This window comes from Phallusia mammillata, chromosome 4 (assembly GCF_965637545.1).
Source record: "Phallusia mammillata chromosome 4, kaPhaMamm4.hap1.1, whole genome shotgun sequence".
In the NCBI taxonomy this organism is placed as follows: Eukaryota; Metazoa; Chordata; class Ascidiacea; order Phlebobranchia; family Ascidiidae; genus Phallusia; species Phallusia mammillata.
This window is the reverse complement of record NC_137255.1, coordinates 20,446,436-20,461,923: the sequence shown is the minus strand read 5'-3', so window position 1 is coordinate 20,461,923 and position 15,488 is coordinate 20,446,436. Positions and strand designations below refer to the sequence as shown.

Below are 15,488 nucleotides of genomic sequence, written 5' to 3'. Positions count from 1 at the left end.
TTACAATCTTACTTCCGTGTTCATCAATGCTTTTTTATTTCATAAAAATCAACAAAGAAAGCAATTGTTTGCGCATAATTCCCTATCTTAGTTTTGTCTGTGATGTCACAACCCGCTCTTCCTTGATATGCGTAACCACATGATAATATTTGGGTAAAATAAATCAATAAATTTGGACGTTTAAATTATTTTTAGCAGCTTAAGCTGTTTAATTGGTTTTAGCATTGAATTCATCGTGGACCGCGGAAAATTACGAAACGTCTGTTATGTAAATGAAATGGTTTGAAAACCACTGGCCTATAGGCATCTGAAAAAGTCAATGCGGCCTACATAAGTTTCAACAAAATGTTGGTTGGCTTTCATGAACCTAAAAGTTCCATATCCCTAAGCTAAACAAAAATAGTGGACACAAAAAACTTAACGGATTTTAACTTTACGCTTTGATGATCAGAATAAGGTTACATTATTTCATGACAATAATAATAATGTATCACAAAGGTTAAATTTGGTCTTTTTAACTTAGTGATATATGATTTTGAATTGTGAAATACTTGAAGGGTGAATAAAACAAACACATCCTTTAAATTTTACGAGATATTAATTTATTTTTTCATTTGCTGATAACGCCGCGGGCCACGGAAAATTGCCTGGCGGGCCGTGTGTTGGAGACCCTGCTTTAGAAGCAATCGAAACTAACTAAATATAATTTGTTTGTTCTTATTAGATTGTAATACTAAAAACATAAGTCTGATGAAAGGAATAATGTTGCATTTACAAGGTGAGCTTGATTTTGCATTACAGCAGTCCAAAGCTGTTGTTGAAAAGTTCAGGGACGTCCAAATATTTCCCCACTGATATTCAATTGATCTCGTACGCCCACCACAGTATTAAAATGTATGGGCATGCTAAATTGGCACATGCAAATACATATTCCAGGTTGAATAAAAATCAACATCAATTTTTCTCCCGATCAGGTGAAAATCCATTACAACATACAAATACAACAGGAAGGGAACAACATACAACAGGAACCACGAAGAATGAAAACCGTGCAAGTGATTAAAGAACCAACTGAGTAAGTAAGCACTCTTGTAAATATTTCAAATATTATATTAAAAGAAAAGGGAAAATTAAGTGTATGCTTGGATCCATAAGATTGATACAACGCAATTTCGCATTAAAGTGATATTCACATGGCAGTCACGTTTTAATCATTTTTAACATGTTGCCGAGTTTGTTAACTTCATAAGCAGAAGATCCAAAAAAAATCTGTAAATGATTTTATTCAAACAAACCAAAAACAAAATACCAAATTTTATTCTCAAAAGGTTACGGCTGGGCGATTCAACACACTTTAACTTCTTAAATGTGTGATAACACGCAGAAAATTGCAGCATTGCTATACCAGAGTTGCAAGTCGGGCCGGGCTTTTCGGGCCGGGTTCGGGTTCGGGCCGGGTTCGGGCCGGGTTCGGGCCGGGTTCGGGCCGGGTTCGGGCTTAGGTATTTGTCAGAAAACGGGCTCAAAACGGGCCTTACTTTAAGTTCCGTTGCCGCCACTTTTTAGTAACAATTCTCTGGCTTTGACCTAATACCCACCCTACTCTAAAACGTATTGTTTACCTCATTGTCTACTATTGTTCATTGTGTTTGTTGTCTTTATCTTTTTTCTTTCTCATCCTTTGTTGCAAGGCTTTCGTGGATAGGCCTGTCAATCAAAATTTCGGGCCTAAACGGGCTTCTCAAAAACGTTTCGGGTTCGGGCCGGGCTTCGGGCTTATACTTTCGGGTTCGGGCCGGGTTCGGGCTCAGATTTCGGGCCCGCTTGCAACTCTGTGCTATACAACCAGAGGATTAGGAACTTGTACGATTTAAAACAAAAAAAAAACTAAAACGTGAAAATACTTTTCGATAATTACAACCGGTTCAAAATGTTATGGGATTTTAACAAAAGGGCCATGAATCGCGCGATGAATGCAACCACATACGATATTGGGTAGCCTATATAGCGCTATACTGGGCCAGTATCGTATGTGGTTGCATTCGGGTTTGAGAAGGGGAACAGATAAATTACAACAGCGCGATGACTTTGTTTCGCGCTTATCACCGGTTAAAGTCAAACATTAATTTTGAAGAACTGACAAAAAACACAAATATTTGATACATGCCAATATATTACAGCTTATCAGTTATCATAGAACTGATTTATTGAAAAACATGGGTTGGACTGGAGCCTATATGTGATGAGATAAATGAAAGTTCATGTATGCGTTGTTTTTACGCAGCACTAATCCCTCGCGTATCAGCAGCGGTGTTGAGCCTTGCACTACATCAGTTTGTAACAACAATTTTCGGTGCATTTACTCCACTTCTTACACAAACTGAAACACAAGCTTCATGAATCACGTAAAATAAAGTCGATTTGCCATGTTCGCTACACGCTTTGTGCACAGGTTGATAACAAGAACATACGATATTCAAAAGTAGAACGTTAAACTCGAATCGTCCCATCTTTAATTCCGGCCTGCATTTCGGGAGTAAGGAGAACATATCTTTTCTTGCTCATGTCCAGGAAGTAAATCTGATCTTCGACAATCTCTAAATCAAATCCTTCCTCGCGTAACAACACTTTGCGTTGTTTCAAAGTTCCAGTCAATTCAAAACAATCTTGTACTCTGTGTGATTACACGAAAAAACTTAGATATCAGCAAAATCATAAGAATTGCCAGTAAGCTTTTTAGCAGGGAGTTTTATGTTGAACCAACCCTCTGAACGAAAACAAAAATAATGCATTTTTTTGTTGCGGTCAGTGTAAGTAGGCAAAGGGGCCAAATGAATTAGACCTAAACTGTTCGAAACCAAAAACACTTTTTTCACAAAAAATATGGTTTTCACCAAAAATATTATGCATGTTATGCAGCAACGGTTTACCTAACGAAACAGGGTCTTGCATAGGAAGGAAGGTTGTCACAGACGTAATAGTACAAACCCTGGCAATCAAGTTCATCATTGTCCAGTACAACTGCTGCCATTCCTGCCCGACCTTCGCTTTCTGTAAAAATTTCAGATAATGTATTAATGGTTTTTCCAAAAGCAAATCAACTTAAAACTAAACAGAAACTTTAGACATAACAAAGTTTCAATTTCAGTAAGTAAGAGTCTGACTGAGCATCTCAGACCAAATTAAATCAAGGTAATAAAACTGGTTTGGTGATTAAACAGGAATTCCGTTCACAAACCTGGAATCTCGACCCCATATACATTGGCCTCCTTGATTCCTGGACCTTGCACAACAATATCGCTCACTTCATTCGTCGAAACGTTCTCGCCTTTCCACCGGAAGGTGTCGCCAACACGGTCACAAAAATACACGTGATAGTTTTCGTCGCACATGAGTAGGTCTCCGGTGTTGAAATAACTGTCGCCTTCCTGTTAAACAACGTATTGCGATATTGCCATTATTCTCGTCACATATGACGACCGACCTTGAAAACGTCGTGAAGGATTTTTTTCTCGGTGAGACTTTTGTTTCCTTTGTACTCAGATAAAAAGTAAGTTTTGTTAATTTTTCCCACCAAAAGACCAGGCTCATTTACATCGGCGACGATGGCACTAAATAGGTTGGAAGGAATAGTTTAATTGCAGCATAACCTTATCTAGACATTTTCGGTAATATTTAATAGATTTATAATATATTGATGTGTTTAAATGGACTTGGATTGCTTCATACCGTCCATTTTTGTCCCGCACCAGTTCATCGGCTTCGGAATTGTATTTTACCAAAACGCCATTTGTAAGTTTCTAAACAGGACGTGGTTTATCAAATTATATGTCAATTAAATTGTTGGACAGAATGATATTATTAAAAAGTAAGACCATACCATTTCACTAAAAAAACATGTTTTAATTTCTGCTTGTTTGACAAATTTAACCCCTTAACGAACAATCAAACCTTCCAAAGTGGACTCATCGTTCCAAGGCATCCAAATTTGTTGTGGAAGTTCATGAAACCTACGTTGGCCTCAGTAGCCGTGTAAAACTCCATCACATGAATATTTTCACCGTAACGATCGAGGAATGTACGCCAAACATCAGGTCGCAAACCGTTTCCTACTATAGCTCGAACTTTGTGTTTACGATCATCTGCAGTCTACAACAGGAAGATTTTTTTATTTAAGAAAACAAACAAACAAAGTGCGGCTTTAAATATAATGTCATGGCGCTTAATGCCGACGAGCACAGAGAATTAGGAATCGAAAGCTACGTTTACGCTTTGAATGGTTTTGTTGTTTTTTGTGTACTTCGGCTCGCGAGAATATAAGAATTATGTCATAAACTGCATGTGAGTTATAACCGTAAAATCAAAACAATACAGATAATACCGAGAACAAAGAAATAAAAATGTACACATTCAAATTAACAAGAATATCAAACAATAAGCATTGGAGTTGCTGGTAGTGATGCACCGAATCGGTTAAATTAAGTGGGGCCTGAAACCGAATATTCGGTAGTTTTACCGAATAAATTAGATCAAATCATTTGTGACGTCATGCTACGCTTTTGACATAAAAACATGGTTTCTGGCACAAAAGAACTCTTTTGTTTCGTTGTGATTCTTGCTTCGTCGGTATTATGGTTCATTGCCAGCCTGCGAATGATTTACTTATCCTTTGTAAAGAATGCACAAAAGTTTTTATGCGTTTGAAAGATTTAGTGGTGCGTGATTAGGCGGAAATGGCACGATTTTCACTTTAAGGTTGTGTTTGTAACATATTTAGTTTCAGCCAAATAATTGCGGCAAATCAAATATTCGATGCATCATTAGTAGCTTATTTAAAAACCGTTGGTTGTTTGCAGACATATCGCATCGTCTCGCCGATGTACTGAATGATTGTGACGTCATACTTGCGACAATCTGGCCAAAACTGGCTGGCTGAAAATTCTTTCCGTAAAGCAATCGCAGAACCTTCAAATAAGACATCATCTTAAACATGCAAGAAATAAAAATGGGGCAAGATATAAAAATTAAACCCTTCTGAAAGACATGTTTGAAACGGTCGTCATAACAAGGTAGAGTACCTTAAAAAACTTCAGCCTACAATATATAGCCTGTGCATGTCTTGCGCAATGCATTTCATACAACAACAAAATTGTTAACAGTGGGTAAAACTTACCAGAGAGTAGAGTTCCGCAAAACCCCAGAAATGCCGCAGATGAGTGATATAGTGGCAAAGACGTGTATATAATATCGCTGGCATTTGGCTTCAATAGACGTACAATGGCCGCACCTTGTAAACACTTACGACTGCGAATCTTAATAGCCTTGGGAAGACCTAAAATTCGCAAGTCATTTTTTAACCTATAACCGGGCCGGTACGTAAACAACAACAAAGTACGTAACGTCACGATGCTACGCGTTTCCACCAGAACGGGCCACTACCAAAAACGGCCTTTATTAATGCTCGTGGATTTTTTCTTTTAACAGGATTTCAGCCATTGCTCAAGATTTAAAAACGCGGTCCACCAAGCGATTTCTATATTGTTATGAAATGCTCGATTTTGCGACCGTGTAAACAAAAATTCGACTTGTAGGCTAAAAAATACGCTTTAACAAGTTTGAAATTTCCACCTTATTTCATTTTGACTTCACAAGAAATAGACGAAACAAATTGCCCATCCACCCTTATATTGCAATTTATGAAGTATGAGACATAACAATGCCCACTATTCGTGACAATGTAATTGCAAAGACCATTGTCAGTAAAAACGAATGATTTTTTAAACGTTTGCAGAACAACCGAGTTTAGTTTGTATTGTTAAACGTTAAACGGTTGACCCTATTACTGTGACTGGTAAGTGTTTATATCTGGCATGCAGTTTGGTACATATTTTGCGGATGTAACACTGTATACCTGTTGTCCCCGACGTATAAACGTAACATACAGGATCAGTAGGTGTGCGCACGCCTCTCCAACTAGTTGGAATGTCGTCATGTTTTTGTATGTCTGCAGAAAAAGAAACAGCTCAAGATTTATGGCAAAATCATAGTGTCGGTTTCAGAACAGTAACGTCGTTGACGAAAATCAGTTTATGGTTTACGAGAGATAGGACTTTTCTGTCACTTGAAGTTTCGGTTTACGAATCTTCGGGGCAATGTCAGAAAATGAAAGTGATTAAGTTTTAATTCCTACAATAATTTAGGCCACTTGCGCATGGCGCGAGAATTTAACTTTTCGCAATGAAATGGTAGGGCAGAGAAACCACATTTATCTTGTTGTATACACTAGTTTTAAGGGAGGTAAAAAGACAAAATAAGGAAAGAACATCGATTTCACTTACCTACCAGGTTGGAAAACGATCTATAATCTTCCGTTTGCTCCCCATAAACATATACAGTAATCTCGCGTTTCAGAAGATCTTCCTTGATTTGGTTGACAACCTGAGAAAAAGTCTTCTTATTGGCAAATTTAAAACAATACTAATTGTGTACAAATTTTAAACAAACGTGTTTCACCTCAAAAACATTTGTGTTTTTTCCAATAATTAACGACTTGACTTCTGCCAGGTCGATACAATGAAGCAGAGACTTCGTTCGCAGGTTCGTGTTAAGAAAAGCTGGTACAACCCCAAGTGCTGTACTTCCAGCCCATATAGCCATGTATGCCGGTTCGTTCATCATAAGCAAACCAATCTAGCAGGCAAGTAGAATTCACGCAAAAGAATGTCTTGAAATTGGCGAACATGGCTACCAAAACAACCTCCCATTAACTAAACTGACCGATACCAGCTAGCACATTATGTTAAAAATGAAGTGCCAACAATCCTTTCATTTCACCTTGTCTCCGGGTTGCATCCCCTCGGAGCGCAAAGCTCTACAACATTTGTTGGCCCACCACAGCATCTGTTTATACGTCCACACGTCGTCTTGAAACAACACAAACTTCCGATCTTGGAGTTTTTTCGCCTGCATTTGAAGCCTGTATCAACGGACATATAATTAACAACGGCAAAGCTAAGCAACAAATGACCTACATGTCGTAAATAACAAATTTGGACTTCTCCCACTTTCTGTTTTTCGACAACAGGCTTGCATATGCAGTTGCAAAGGTAATGTCTTCTGCCAGCCAAGTGTGACGTTTCTTAATCAAGCCGATTGCAGCAAGCGGTATACGTTGCAAATACGACAAAACCATCGTTATTGGTTCGTAAACAGAACGATAAGCTTTAAAAACCTATACAAGAGCGAAAACACCTGCAGTTAAAGTTCACACAAAAAGCAAGTGCAAGGACAAATTTTTTTAAGCACGAATACGAGAACAGCTATTCCCGGTCCTAATCTGTTGACAGGCCTGACCTTCGACAAATTGGTCAATGCGCTCGCAGAAAGTGTACAAGCTAAGTTAGGGGTCGGCCAACCCTGGCACCGCTGCTCTTTTCAAGCAACTTAGTTAGCTTTAGTATGTATGCTTACGCAGTTTCCCTGCTAACATATGCAGCAATCCTGACGTTGGAAACTTCATCACCGCACGATACGGAATAATTATGTCCGGCGCTCGTTGCTTTCCAGATATTTTTTAGTTTGACTAAAGCCTTCTTGACATGACACAAGTCGAAGATAAATCTGATCAATTCTGAACACAACACGACACGACTGCGTTTCAGAGTTCGTAAACTCCCACCACGACAAGTTCTGTTACCACTAATTCTTCTTTAAACGATATAATATGTCACAATCTGAAGAACATTTTCGTTTAAACGACTAGCTTTTTTATTTTTTCATTTGTTTCGCAAATAACAACAGTACATTACTCAGTCAGTAACATTACTAGTGGACAACAGACCGTGAAACGATCGTGTCACTGTCGACAATGAAATCTAAAACAGGTAATAACGTTATAGTGGATAAAATCTCAATTATAAAGAGTCAGAACATTCCTTTTGGCGTTCCTTTTGGCAAGAGTCAGAACATTCCTTTTGGCGTTGAACACACACAAAATGACTCAAACTCTACTTACATCGTCGTGATGTAACAAAGCGCTTGTGCTGTTATATTTATGCCATGATACTCGGCACTGATGCATATGGGCAACTGTTTGTACTATTAACCGAACGAGAATAAAAATTCCACATGGCTTCCAACATCGGTGAAAAATTAGGTATACAATTAAACAAAATTGTCTGTCGTTTGAAGAGGGTAGCAGAAACGTGAACTTCTGTGAATGTTTTCGCGAGGCAGAATTTAACATCATATTTACGTTCACGAAACCGTTTGAAGCTGTAAAGTCAAGAGACCTTTGTGACTCACTATTCCAAAATAAAATTATTATTGGTGTAAAGCAGTGGTGGCCAAACTACGGCCCGCGGGCCGCATCCGGCCCCCAGTCCTGTTTCATCCGGCCCGCCAAACACCTTGCCTGGTTTTTTTCCAAGCACCATATTTACCACTGTGAACAAGCAGTGCAACAGCGCTGGCTGCTACTAGCAGTTATTAAATCCAAGTGTAAACAAGATGGTGTTATTTATTGTAATTCTACTACAATAATATATATTTTAATAAAGATGGCAACCAGTTACGACAAATTTTACGTAAATCTCATTTAATCCGGCCCTCCAGTAGCAAGACAGTTGCAAATTTGGCCCTCTGGTAAAAAAGTTTGGCCACCCCTGGTATAAAGTGTGACGAACTTTGCAAAAGTTTGTTGCTGGAAAAGATTTAACTATTAAAAAAGCTGTCAAAATGTGCACAACGAATTAAATAATAAGGTCACAAATTACAATATTTCGATCTACGTTATCTTCGGGCTTCAACTTGCAAGCTATTTTACGCGAATAACGTGGCAATCAATTAACGGCGATTTGAGTTTTTTCTGATTCTGCGCATTGAACATGACGCCAGAGCGTATCCTGGGTAGGAAAGGCGATGCTTTAAAAACCGGTGATCGTATGATCAGCCGCGGGCGCAAAGTACAGAGACCATTCGTACGTTCAACATGAAATGTGTAAGTGTTACCAGTTAACGAAAATATTGGGTTATTCAGATTTCTGTACATTTTCAAATATTTTTTAAAACAGGACCTCAAGCCAACTTGTTGTCACAATATGACTTTCAAAAACTTCAGGGCAGTCCAAATTTTTCCTCACCAATATTTAATTGATCTCGTACACACGCCACAGTATTGAAATGCATGGGATTCATAAGTAGCAGATCCAAAACAATGTAAATGATTTTATTCAAACAAACCAAAAACAAAATGCCGATTACCAAGTTTTATTCTCAAAATGTTACGTCTGGGCGCTTAAACACACTTTAACTTCAATTAAAACACACTTGCTTACATGATGACACACAGAAAATTACAATAGCAAAAAATGAAGCAGTGTTCTGTTGGGGGGAAATGAATTTTCTGACCATTGCTACAATTAGAATATTAGGACTTGTCCGACTGTAGAAAAGGTCTTTTCGGAAAAAACACCCGGTTGATAATTTTACGAGATTTCAGCAAAAGGACCAAGAATCGCTAGACTAGGCTGCCCAATATCGTATGTGGTTGCATTCGGGTTTGTGAAGGGGAACAGATAAATTACTGCAGCGCAATGACCTTGTTTTGCGCTCAACGCCGGTTAAAGTCAAACACTAATTTTGCGGAACTGACAATAAAAACGAGTGTTTGATACATGCAAATATATTACAGCTTATCAGTTATCATAAAAATGTTTTTTTGAAAAACATGGGTTAGATGAAGCATATGTGGTGAGATTATTAAAGTTCATGTATGCGTTGTTTCTGCGCAGCACTATTCCCTCGCGTATCGGCAGCGGTGTTGACCCCTGCACTACATCATTTTGTAACAACGATTTTTGCTGCATTTACTCAACTTCTTACGCCAACTGAAACACCAGCTTCATTGTTCAGATAAAATAATATTAAAACGATTTGCCATGTGGCCCCCACTTTATGTACATGTTACATGTTACAAGCATAAACTGATATAACAAACGATACTTAAGTAAAACATTAAACTCGAATCTTCCCATTTTTAATTCCGTCCTGCATTTCGGGAGTAAGGAGAACATATCTTTTCTCGCCCATGTCCAGAAAGTAAATCTTGTCATCGACAATCTGCAGATTAAATCCCTCCTCGCGTAACAACACTTTTCGTTGCTTCAAAGTTCCAGTCAATTCAAAACAATCTTTTACTCTGTGTGATTACACAAAACAGCAGTGAGCATTTGAGTACGAGGTTTTATGTTTGAAACAACCTGCTGAACGAAAACAAAAATCCTGCATTTTATCTTTTTTGTTGCGGCCGGTGTAAGCAAACCAATGACTTTTGACCTTAACTGATCAAAAGTTAAAATACTGTTTTTACAAAAAAATATGGTTTTCACAAGAAAAGATTTGTTATACTTATGATGTAACAACGGTTTACCTGACGAAACACGGTCTTGCATAGGAAGGAAGGTTGTCACAGACGTAATCGTATAAACCCTGGCAATCAAGTTCATCAGTTTCCAATACAACTGCTGCCATTCCTGCCCGACCTTCGCTTCCTGTGAAAGTTCAGATAGTGTTTAATGTGTTTTTTTCAAAAACAAATCTACTTCCAACTAAGCAAAACATTACACATAACAAAGTTTCAAATTCAGTATGTCTGGCTGAAGAGCAGATCAGACTAAAGTAAATCACGGGAATAAAACTGGTTTGGTGATTATACAGGAATTCCGTCAACAAACCTGGAATCTCGACCCCATATACATTGGCCTCCTTGATTCCTGGACCTTGCACAACAATATCGCTCACTTCATTTGTCGAAACGTTCTCGCCTTTCCACCGGAAGGTGTCGCCAACACGGTCACGAAAATACACGTGGTAGTTTTCGTCACACACAAGTATATCACCCGTGTTGAAATAACTGTCACCATCCTGATAAATAAGACACCTTGTGTGCAACCTTGCCATTATTCAGGCCATATGTGACGACTGACCTTGAAAACGTCGTGAAGGATTTTCTTCTCGGTTAGACTTTTGCTGCCTTTGTACTCAGATACAAAGTAAGTTTTGTTAACTTTTCCCACCAAAAGACCAGGCTCATTTACATCGGCGACGATGGCACTAAACAGGTTGGTGAGAATAGTTTAATGGCAGCATAACCTTATTTAAACATCGTCGGTAATATTATGGAAAATTATAACATATTGATGTGATTAAATGCACTTGAATTATTTCTTACCGTCCATTCTTGTCCCGCACCAGTTCATCGGCTTCGGAATTGTATTTTAATAAAACGCCGTTTGTAAGTTTCTAAACAGCACATGATATATTTTAAAACGCAACAAATTATATGTCAATTAAACTGTTGGACACAATGATATCATTAACGCTCTTACCAGACAATATGGTTTTTTTAAGTAAGACCATGCAGTTTCAGTCAAAATAAACAAATGTTTAAATTTTTGCTTGACAAATTAAACCCCTTAACGAACAACCAAACCTTCCAAAGTGGGCTCATCGTTCCAATGCATCCAAATTTATTGTGGTAGTTGATGAAACCAACGTTACTCTCAGTAGCCCCGTAAAACTCCATCACATGAATATTTTCACCATAGCGATCCAGAAAAGTCCGCCAAACATCGGGTCGCAAACCGTTTCCGATCATAGCTCGAACTTTGTGGTTACGATCATCTGCTGTCTACAACAATAATTTCATGGCGCTTAATGCCAACGAGCACAGCGAATTTGGTATCGAAAGCTGTGTTTATGCCGTAGATCAGTGGTTCTCAACTGGTGGTCTATGGCAGTGGTTCTCAACCTTTTAAGTTTGCGGACCGGTAAAGTTTCAAAACAAATTTTGCGGACCGGTGGGTTTTCAAAATCAACCCAAAAGGAAATCACGACAAAAATACGCAATTCAAAAGAAGTATGAGAAATTCAATTTAATGAGAAGTTTGCTGCTGTCTGTTTGATATAATATGTTTTAAACGTGGTTGTAATGGAGTTTTTGCAGGAAGAAGGGCGTTGACTTCCACACGATTTCTCTACATTTAACATCTTGCATTATGCAATTGAGATCTAATATTGTAATATATTTGGCGGACCGGCAGGAAAGTTGACGGGGACCGGCACCGGTCCGCGGACCGGCGGTTGAGAACCACTGGTCTATGGGCCACTAGTTTTCCATGATGACTTTTGGGGTAGTCCACAGAACGTTACTGTTTTGGTGATAACTGGAAATGATTACATACTTTATTTTGAAAGAATGTCAAAATGCTAGTTAATAATTTTATCCCATTTCATAAAAATCAGTTTGAAAGAATTATGTTTTAAACCAAAACGCTTGTCCAGTATGATTATTTTAATCTTGCTAAAAATGGAATGGTCCACGATATTATGTTTACTATGCAAGTGGTCCATCAAATCACTTGTGACGTCACGCGAATTGTGACGTTCCTATGCTAAGCTTTTAAAATAAAAACATGTTTTGCTGCCAGACAAACAGTGTTGTTACATAGGAATTTTTAGCTCATTGTCAGCCTGCGAATGATTTACTTATCCGTTATAAAGAGTGCACAAAAGTTTTTATGCGTTTGAATGATTCTGTGGTACAAATATTCGGTGCATCATTAGTAGTTTATTTAAAAACCGTTGGTTGTTTGCAGACATATCGCATCGTCTCGCCGATGTACTGAATGATAGTGACGTTAAACTTGCGACAATCTGGCCAAAACTGGCTGGCTGAAAATTTCTTCCTTAAAGCAATCGCAGAACCTTCAAATAAGACAACAGCTGATACAGACTAGAAATAAAAATGCGGCAAGATATAAACAGTAAATTCATTTGAAAGATATGTGAGAAAAGGTCGTCATAACAAGAGGTATATTGTGAAGTAAAATGAGAAGGGTTTCTCTTGCACTTTTGTGAAGTTACTTTTGTCAAGGACACAAAATGACTGAGTGAATTAGCATGGCGGTAGAATACCTTAATAATCAAGCTTAATATGCCTATATAGCCTAGTGTAAATGTCTTGCGTGCTGTATTTCATACAACAATAAAACTTACCAGAACGTAGTGTTCCGCAAAACCCCAGCAACGCCGCAGATGAGTGATAGAGTGGTAAAGACGTGTATATAATATCGTTGGCATTTGGCTTCAATAGACATATAATGGCCGAACCTTGAAAACTCTTACGACTGGGAATCTTAACAGCCTTGGGAAGACCTAAAAATAGGCATGCGTTGACAAGTAGGCTAAAATACGTTTTTAACGTTTGACATTTTCACTTATTTGCATTTTGACTCCGCAAGAAATAGTCGAAACAAATATCCACCCATAACATTCCAAACGATACAATACAAGACGTAACAAATTCCACTATTAGTGACTAAGTAATTGGAAAACCATAGTTTGGTACATATTTTGCAGATGTAATGCTGTATACCTGTTGTCCCCGACGTATAAACGTAACATACAGGATCACTAGCTGTGCGCACGCCTCTCCAATCAGGTGGAATGTCGTCATTGTTTTGTTTGTCTGTAGAAAAGGAAACAACTTAAGATCTATGGCAAAACCCCAGCACCAGTTTTCAACAGTAACATCGTTAACAAAAATCAGTTTATTGTTTATAATAGAGATAGGACTTGTCTGTCAGTTGAAGTTTCGAGGCAATGTCAGAATATGAAGTGAATAAGTTTTAATTCCAAAATAGGCAAAGAACATGGATTTCACTTACCTACTAAGTTGGAAAACGATCTATAATCATCCGTTTGCTCTCCATACACATATACAGTAATTTCACGTTCCTGAAGGTCGTCTTTGACTTGGTTGACAGCCTGAGAAAAAGTCTTCTTTTTGCCAAATTTTACGTCAACACTAATTTCAAACAAACAGCCACGTGTTTTACCTCCAACAAACTTGGGTCTTTTCCGACAATTATCGACTTGACTTCTGCAATGTCAATACAGTGGAGCAGAGACTTCGTTCGCAGGTTAGTGTTTAGAAAAGCTGGTATAACTCCAAGTGCTGTACTCCCAGCCCATATAGCCATGTACGCCGGTTCGTTCATCATAAGCAAACCAATCTAGCAGACAAGTAGAATTCACGCAGAAGAATGTCATCAGATTGACGAACATTGCTACCCCTATTTCAGTGGTTCTCAACCTTTTAAAAAATAACCCTTTACGTTCTGACGCCCCATAAAAAATTAAAATGGCAAACTCGTGTTGGAGTTCAGTACTAATTTTGGCTTTTAACAGGTCAAAGAGAGTAAACATGAATCAGTAATCGTGAAAAACCCCAATATAGGCAAATAGTGTGTGAAATAGTCGATTAACTTAGGAATAAAGTTATTTGGAACACAAACTTAATCTTGCGCACTAAAAAAACAAAAAATGGCATTTATTGGGTGTACACAGCTCGGAGGCTCCCTAGGGGGCCCTGGGCCCTGGTTAAGAACCACTGCCCTATTGACTAAACCGACTAATACCAGCTATCACATTATATTAAATATGAAATGCTAAAAATGTTTTTCATTTTACCTTGTCCCAGGGTCGCATCCCCTCGGAGCGCAATGCTCTGCAACATTTGTTAGCCCACTCCAGCATCTGTTTGTACGTCCACACGTCGTCTTGAAACAACACAAACTTCTGATCATCGAGTTTTTTCGCCTGCATTTGAAGTCTGCGACGAATGGCGTGTAATTAGCAACGTAGTAACAGGAAAGTAAACAACAATACACTTACATGTCGTAAATAACAAAGTTGGACTTCTCCCACTTTCTGTTTTTCGACAACAGGCTTCCATATGCGGTTGCTAAGGAAATGTCTTCTGCCAGCCAAGGGTGACGTTCCTTGATCAACCACCATATCAAGCCTACTACAGCAAGCGGTAAACCCAGCAAATACGACAAAAAAATCATTGTGTATTGGACAGTGATGGTTAGGTAAACAGAACGATGAGCCTTACAAACCTACACAAAATCAAAAACAATATCAAATAAAAAGGACAAAAAACATTTATACTACAAATACAAATCTCGACAATCACGAAAAAATGAAAACTGCTGTTAGCCGGTCGTAATCTGTTGACAGGTCTAACCTTCGACAAAACAGTGAACGCGCTCGCAAAAAGTGTAACTTAGTTTGTGTTAGTATGTTCCCGCTAACATATACAGCGATTGCAAGGTTGGGAACTAAATCACCGCACGATACGGAAAATTAAAGCGTCCGGCGCTCGTGTTTCCCAGATATTTTTTAGTTTGACTCACGCCTTCTCAACAATACATAAATCAGAGATGCATCTGACAAGGTATTAGTACAACACGACATAAATGCGTTTCAGAGTTCGTAAACTCCCACCACGTCAAGTATTGTTTATCACGAATTCTTCTTTAGAGGACAAACAATTACAATCCGAAGAACATTTCATTCAAACTTTGAGCTCGTTTTTTCTTCTGTTTCATAACGTCTGCAAGAAACATGTCAGTAACATCACT

The 15,488-nt window shown here is 38.3% G+C and overlaps 2 protein-coding genes across 3 annotated transcripts; both read right to left on the bottom strand.

Annotated features, from left to right (window-relative positions):
* Positions 1–1,408: 1,408 nt before the first annotated feature.
* On the bottom strand, positions 1,409–7,226 carry LOC145224996 (long-chain fatty acid transport protein 2-like). Of its 2 annotated transcripts, XM_080091640.1 has the most exons (13): positions 7,032–7,226; positions 6,835–6,976; positions 6,514–6,690; positions 6,339–6,438; positions 5,912–6,004; positions 5,174–5,332; positions 4,841–4,965; positions 3,952–4,149; positions 3,730–3,800; positions 3,485–3,611; positions 3,239–3,428; positions 2,931–3,051; positions 1,409–2,674 (listed from the first exon to the last, which is right to left on the bottom strand). In XM_080091640.1, the coding sequence occupies exons 1-13, from the start codon at positions 7,190–7,192 to the stop codon at positions 2,491–2,493; spliced, it is 1,848 nt and encodes a 615-aa protein (XP_079947766.1). In that variant the 5' UTR covers positions 7,193–7,226; the 3' UTR covers positions 1,409–2,490. The 2 variants fall into 2 exon arrangements, with proteins under 2 accessions (XP_079947766.1, XP_079947767.1); XM_080091641.1 differs by lacking the exon at positions 7,032–7,226 and having other exon boundaries at positions 6,514–6,744; positions 6,835–6,899.
* A 1,986-nt stretch (positions 7,227–9,212) lies between these two features.
* LOC145222741 (long-chain fatty acid transport protein 2-like) lies at positions 9,213–15,067 on the bottom strand. Its single transcript, XM_080088929.1, has 13 exons — positions 14,737–15,067; positions 14,533–14,674; positions 13,899–14,075; positions 13,728–13,827; positions 13,436–13,528; positions 13,057–13,215; positions 12,641–12,765; positions 11,492–11,689; positions 11,231–11,301; positions 10,986–11,112; positions 10,734–10,923; positions 10,430–10,550; positions 9,213–10,198 (listed from the first exon to the last, which is right to left on the bottom strand). The coding sequence occupies exons 1-13, from the start codon at positions 14,910–14,912 to the stop codon at positions 10,015–10,017; spliced, it is 1,863 nt and encodes a 620-aa protein (XP_079945055.1). The 5' UTR covers positions 14,913–15,067; the 3' UTR covers positions 9,213–10,014.
* Between the last annotated feature and the right edge of the window lie 421 nt (positions 15,068–15,488).